The 7,626-nt window shown below is 39.2% G+C and overlaps 1 protein-coding gene across 1 annotated transcript; it reads right to left on the bottom strand.

Annotated features, from left to right (window-relative positions):
* Positions 1-4,397: 4,397 nt before the first annotated feature.
* LOC126805102 (probable xyloglucan galactosyltransferase GT17) lies at positions 4,398-6,245 on the bottom strand. The gene has a single exon (XM_050532204.1). It carries the CDS (start codon positions 6,023-6,025, stop codon positions 4,550-4,552), a length of 1,476 nt encoding a protein of 491 aa, XP_050388161.1. The 5' UTR covers positions 6,026-6,245; the 3' UTR covers positions 4,398-4,549.
* Between the last annotated feature and the right edge of the window lie 1,381 nt (positions 6,246-7,626).

Below are 7,626 nucleotides of genomic sequence, written 5' to 3'. Positions count from 1 at the left end.
TAAAAATGTGAGTGAGAGCAGAAGAGTTGTGAACAATCTATGAACAGTAACTCCCCCAACTCAAAAATAGTTTATACTAAATGTGTATAAGTGTATTAAGGCATCATTATTGTCTAGCTAAGTTTTACAGTTTCATTATAGTTCACTGATGCCATTCTGTTCAATACTAAAAGGCATAGTATTATTTAAAAAAAAAAAACTAGACCCAGATGTATACTGTCTAATTTGAACAAGATTTCTTTAATCTAAAACAGTGAAATCTGAGAATATCGAGGACAAATTCCTTGTGTATATTCCTTGCCTCTTGGTGTGCATGTTGTAAGGGCATTATCATTTACCGTACAATGAATACAATCAGTAGTTCATTAACCAACTGCCTGCTAATTGACCAAAAAAAAAAACTGCCCTGCTAGTTAATTGAATTTTTTACTTCTAGGTTGTGGTATATACTCTGTAATGTAGTCTCAACGTTTCTCTCATTTGATGGCACAAACCTGTAATGTAACTGGTGTAAGGCAAACTTAATTTTTAGAATGTCTTGAATTGTGATAAAGATCCTTCAAATCAAAGGGCAGAGTGGTATCATATATTATATTTTTTTTAGTACGAAAGTCAATAAAATTTAATTTAGTAAGAGTACAAAGATAATTCACTATAAGGGCCGACAATAAGAGTCATCTCATCTGGCGATTCAAACCTAGAAAACTGTTCAGCTTACAAAGCCAAAAACATACACTTACTATGAATACCGTCTATAACACAATTATTTCAGTGCATATAGAGACTTAGAAGATTGAATAAATGATACAACCAAACTTCCTAAACACTGTGACCAACTTAAAATTAAGCCACATTTTGGGTCATAAAGACCCAATAGAGCCAAAACCACACCACAAAGCAAACATTAACCAAAAAGCTAACTAAGGCCCATAAACCAAACAACCCAAGGCCCAGCAGCTCACTGATCCCACCAGCCAATGCGTTGGCGGCATCGTCGACTCCATTGCCGCCGCCTCAGATCTTCCATTAGTCAAAACACATCAAACAACAAGAGTAAAAGCAGTGTAGTGCTCCAACCGGACACTTCCAGCCAAACTCGTCGCCGACCAAGTTAAGCAGGCATTGTCATCAACCAAACCATGAAATCTTGACAACCCCCTCCAGGAATCAGAGATTGGGAATCCAAGCCACCACCACCAAACATCATCAATCGGTTTGGATCCCAATAGAAGATTAGGATCCAAATTGAGGAGATCATCACAACCGCTGAACTAAGTTGGATCTGCTCCACCCCTCAATAGCACCAAAAAAAGGAAAAGAAAAACCTTAGATGTAAGACGGATATAATCCCCGCCACCCCACTCTCTACCACGAGAGAAAGAGAAAGAAGATACTCCTTCCCTCATGGTTGGGCATTCACCAAGATTGGCCATTTTGGAGGACATAGCCGCCACCATGATTTGGATGTTCCTGAAACCCTAGCAGAGAGAGTTAGAGAGAGAATGTTAATATTGTTATACTTAAAGCATCTCTAACAAATTATGTATTTTGGAGAAAAATAGATATTAAATTATTTTGTTACTCCCATAATAAAAAACTTAATATTTAAGCTATATCTTTAAACCTCCTATCAAGATATACAAATTGTCAAATATAATGAGTCTCGCTTGTAACAAAAAAAAAACATATACAAATATAATGTTACATGAAGACTTCTTAAATGCTCAGTTTAGCATGTATGTAGAATTGTAGTTTTGACTTTAGGTAAACCAAATTGTAGTTTTATCTGTAAATTAAAGTAAAATATCTGCTATCAGCATATTACGCAGTTTAAAAAGGAGTTTAAGAATTTTGGGGTTTTATCCTTATGAAAGAAACCATTTTGCAGTTATATAGAATTACAGATTCATCAGTTTATGATGTTAGTGAGTTGTGTTCTCAAGCATCTTTAACACCTGAGCTTGATGCCCCATCATGTCTTCATCTATTCTCTTTTGCCAACCTTTTGTCATCTATTCTCTTTTAACCTTTTGTTTTAAGGTTAGTAGTTAAACATGTGCAATTGTTCTGATCTAAACCAACCTTTTTCCTTTATTGAGAGCATATTAGATCATCATTGAACATCTAGACATTTTACATTGCAACCTCGATCTGAGTCGGACCTAAAAGCATGGATAAAATGTGCACCTTGTGGAAGATGAATGGTGAATTTAAAGGCAGTGTGGGGATCAAAACACGAGCATTCAACAACAATGACTGAATGAACAGAACCATGGATGGATGGATGAAGCATTTGAATCCAGTCGTATGACTCGTATCAACTGAGATTCAACAAGAATTTGTTTGCCTCGTCCAATATGCATATCAAGAAAGGGAACTATTTTCGGTCATTGTGTGACAAAGTTCAGTTCTGATGGTTCGACTCCCCATTCCATTTATTTTCGTTTCAATGCGCAAAATTTCAACTGCATAGAAAAAGATCACGAAGTATGTGTAGAGAATACAGTTGAGTTTAGATAGTGTGGAGCTTGAGTCTCATGCATGAGGGAGGTGTTAGGACTAGTGAGTTTTGTGGACTTTGAACTTACCATTGGTCATAATTTGAATGGTAATTGCAACTTACTTCGTCTGGTATCTCCTTCAGAAACATTGCTGTCTTGGGTAGAATGTCATAATGTCGTATGACTGATGTGAGAGCTAGTCATTCTGCTTCACTTTAGTTCTGTCAAAGAGAGAGATGACAATAGTTGAGGGAATCTCCCATTAGTCTATGGGGGATGGAACATTAGAATTCTTATTATTCCACTTGAAAAAACTTGAACACCTTTTTTTATTTTAAGTCCCATCTTTCAAACACAGAATTATCAATTAAGTAGCCATCTTAATCTTACGAGAATAATTCTGGAAGCCCCCTTTCCAGGAATTTCTGTGCAGCTTCCAGCCGAAAGGAAGAACGCGCTATTGATAATGTTTTTTTCCCGCGAGAAAAAGAACAGCCACCATATACCTTAAGACGTAAGAGATAAACCACTCCATCAATTCGATCTACTTTATCTTAGTATAAATTCCTCATCTGTCTTCTATTCTAAATCACAAACCTCCTAAGTGTCTCTCATTCTTGCATTACTAATTTCTTCTACCTTGCTCTGATCATCGTTCGCCTTTCAATCATCAAAGATGAGTTCAAGCACAAAGTCTTCTGCTGCACCAGGTCCTAACAACGTTCAGCCTCCTCCACCGGCCGGTTATCCGACACGGTTAGACGCAGGTGATCAAAATGGTGCTCGTGCTCCGGTAGAGACCAAGTCGAAGGGTGATGGGTTCTGGAAGGGATGTTGCGCTGCTCTGTGTTGCTGCTGCATGTTGGATGCTTGTTTTTGATCATCAAACTCTTCCACGGCCCGTTTTTTACGTACTCTTTCTTTTTTTGTGTTACCATTTTACTTAAACACAGTGGCTTAAATTTTGTTATGTTATGTCACTTATGTGAGGGATGGGATTATGTCCACTGGATTGACCAGTGTTACTGATTGTCCTGGTGATGTGATTATGTGATTGTATAATTCTTGTTATCACTCAATAAAATAGCTCAAGTAGTTATTAGAAAATATTTCATTGATGATGTAAATTTACAATTATACATAATGTTATCTAAACACTGTCATACCAAATATCTTTATCGATAATACATGGAAGTTGGATCTTTATTCAATTTTTTTTTGAAAGGATTGCACTCCTGCTTTTCTAGCATAACCGTATGTGAAAATTTCAGTATTTCTATATATTCTAGGACAGCAATATTGATTTTCAATACCAAATTTTTTTCTCTCAGCATCTTCAGTTTATATTCAAAGAATATCTATGATAACCATCGTAATTATATTGTATATTACGTACTATAAACACTAAGTCATGATGTAACTCAATAACCAATCATCTTTTTTGTTACCTCCAATATCTAATAGATAGACAGCATAAATCCTATGTTCATTTTGATTTAAAAGTGGTATCTTGTGGTCATGTCGATCTATGCGAATAAGTAGCGGAGAAGCATGCAAGAAAAATGAGACTTAATATATGTAGTCAAGAACTCAAGATGATTAATGAAAAAAGCAATATGTTCATGTAGATACAACATGCAACTGTGGCTAGATAGCTATAGCTAGCTTTCCTTTGTTAGAAATCCACACACAACATTCAAAAACTGTTCTTGAATTAGACAAAAGAAAGGATCTGCAATCTTCGCAACCAAAAGAAATCAGAACCATTCAGTTCATCGATCCGAGTAATACAGTTCATGCAACTCTTCCTTTTCCGAATAGAATACAATACTAGAAGTCTAGAATGTATGATCTGGATTAATAAACAACACCATTATTTAGTATTTACAAAAGCACTAAGAAAGAATAAAATTAAAAAAAAGAAGAAGAAGAAGGCGAAACTGTCGGCAAGGTTTAAAGGAATTGAACCATCTTCCATCCACAACCACAAAACGCTGGCTCCCAATATACACACGTATAAAACGCAGCTGCTAATTAATTAAATCAAATTAATGAACTAAATTATTCACATGATTAGCCAATGATGCAAGCGCCACGTCAACGGCGTCCTTAAACCCTAAACCACTCGCACTCGGATGCGCGTACGTCAAGCTAGGTATCATCTGAATCACCTTCTCCCTCATCATCTCCATCTTCTCCGCCGGAATCTTAAGCAACTCTTCCTCTATGCTCTTACTCCCCTCACTCCTCTCGTCAATGTAAACCGAATACTCGCTCACCTCCGCCGGTAGAAACCATTTGTACTGCGTGTACGCCGTATGCGGCGAAAAGAACACCGGAATGCACCCAGCCAGCACCGAGTCAAACGTTGACCGCCTCGTATAGGAGTCACCGGGAGCCTGCAAGCAAAATTGAGACTCACTCATCACCTTAAGCACCTCACTCGGCTCGTGGCATTTGCTAGCTCCGTTGGCGCCACATTTCATGAGGAAGCACCGTCCCGACTCGGCGCATTGCCTTATGAACTCGTTACGTATCGCCGCCTTCTCTAATCCCTTTCTCGGCCCTCCGATGAAGGAGAAGAGGTAGGGCCGGGCGGCGCCGCGCATTTTGGCCTGCCACGTCAGCATCTCCGGCAAGGATGAGGGGTGGAAGTAGGAAGGGTAGGGTATGCCGAACTGGTTGGCTCCCTGCCAAGGTTGTCTCTCTACGGTCAGCACCGACATGTTTTTAACGGCGGGAAGGTTGAGGAGGACGTTGGCGCCGAAATCTGGGCCGTCGGTTGTTCTCATGAAATCCCATGCGGTTCTCCCCAGGGCGATAAAGTGGTCCTTGCCGTGTCGCTTCTGCCATATAGGCTGGGACTGAATGTGCTCCACCAATTCGAACGCGAGCTCGTCGCGGGTGGTTAAGTTGACCTCGCGGAACTTGCTGGAAGCGTAGAGGCCGCCGTAGAAGGGGACGTAAAAGAGGGTGGCGCGTGAGGGGTCGTGCGTTCGACATGGGTGATTTTCCACTCGCGCGTGGATGATCATCTCGGCGATGAACTGGTGGGTGGCGAACCACGACGCGGCCGAGCCCATGTTTGGTTTCGGCTGGCCGAGTCCGTGGTTGGCAATGTGTGGACACATGTCTGTGTAGACATTTAGGGTTTTGCACCGGTCAAGGAGGCCAGTGTTGAACTTCGCCGGCAAAGGGTATACATACACCGACACGCTTGGATCCTCGCATATTCGTACATTTAATTGTGATTTTGGTTGTTCACCTTGGTCTGGAACAAGAACAGCACTGGCCACATTGGGTGTGGTTGTCGGTGTGGTTGTGATTTTGGGAGGGAACCAAAAGAGGAGCAGAAGAAGCCAAGCAGACAGAAAGACAAAGACGAAAGCACCAAACCTGAGGTGGGGATTGTTGAGAATGGTCATCAACAAGTTGTTGGGTTCTTTGTTTTTGGTGTAGTACAGCAACTTCTCCTCCTTCTCCTTCCATGGAGAATCCGGAGGTGGTTGCTTTCTCGAAAGCATGAAGAAGAAGAAGAAGAAGAAGAAGAAGAAGAAGAGTTAAAGAAGAAGCAAGAAGTGAGTGATCGAGCGTCACTTGAATGGGATTAGAGATGACTTTGTCTGTGACACTATTTCATAAAGAGGAAAGCGAAAGCAAGAAGCATTGGAAGTGTGTGGGATTGTGTTAATGGACGCCAAATGGTGAGGTATAGTCAGAAGTGTTTGTTGAGAAATTCATCAGGAAATTATAATGGTGGGGACGACCGACACTATTAGTTTGAGGTTAATTTCGAGCTATGAACTGTGTTCTTTATTCGGAGTCCAGACATGCAGGTTGTTGCGGATACCACAAATTCTGGCACCGTTTAACTCACCATTTCGACCTTACTCGGAAATTTCATACTTGCTTTCACCGTTTAAATGGCCTAATGCCCTAAACTTATGTTCGAACTTGAAAATTTAAATTAATTATAAGAGAATTATAACAAGGGGCCAATAAGCAAAAGCTAGCATACCAATTGAGAATTTGAGATAAGACAAAAAGGAGACGACTTCAAAGCACATGCATTGAGGATGTACGTGTTCCAATCTTCGGAGAGTAGTTGCATCTAGCCTAGAACTTGGAGAAAAAAAAAGAAAAAAAGACATATTTTAAAGAAAGAGCGGGGTCGTGGAACATGTTGCTTTGAGACTTGTCTTTGATGGAGAAATATATACATTTGATACCTGAGAATCATATTATGAATTCAATAACATCAGATTACAGTAGAATAAATTATTATTAGCAGAAGAAGTTTTGTTAATAATTGAGGAAAAGCTGCCTTAACTAGGTAGAGCAATGACTGGAAGACCGACGATGATGACAGTTCATCTACTTAACTAGCTACTTCATTGATCAATCTGATTCTTTTAAATATATATATTCATATGCTTGTGGTGGCTAAATCAGAAATTTTCTCTGGTAAGGACTAAATCATAAGTTGGTACACTACAATATAGTTTTTGAGGTGATTCTTAATGTTAGGTACATATGGGTCTAAATATGTCACAAGAAGAGTTTGTAGTTTCCTTTATAAAATAAAAAATATGAGGTATATAGTTATATACTATCTAAGAAATTTCACTGTATATCTGAAATTCAGACATATCACAACAAGAAAAATCGATATAAATAAATATAATATTATAAGGATCGACCTCAAAAAATGACATTCGATCATGTAACTTCATGTAACTTCGTCAAACATCATAACTAAACTTAACTCTATAAATCAAACTTTGCATACTCTCCCGGCCCGATTCAAGAACTTGCTTTGTCGACCTAATAGCTTCATCAATCATCACTAATTAACAACAAACCCCGTTCAAGATATTGAGGACGTACATATATGGACCAAATTTCGAATTTTTGATTTATGGCGCCGGACAAATCAATCTTGGTTATTAGATAGTTCTATCTTGCAATCCTAAATGCAACGACAACTTGTAACTAATTAAAATAGTTAAGGCAGGCCCTTGTATTCATCGCGTTGTCTTTGTTATTCTTTCTTCTTCCCCAGTCTACACGACACGCGGTGAAGCCGCCCGCGTAAAAGCCATCATTGATATTCCTTCTAAGAAAC

The sequence above is a fragment of the Argentina anserina genome, chromosome 1 (assembly GCF_933775445.1).
Source record: "Argentina anserina chromosome 1, drPotAnse1.1, whole genome shotgun sequence".
Lineage (NCBI taxonomy): Eukaryota > Viridiplantae > Streptophyta > Magnoliopsida > Rosales > Rosaceae > Argentina > Argentina anserina.
This window is presented reverse-complemented; position numbering and strand designations above follow the sequence as displayed.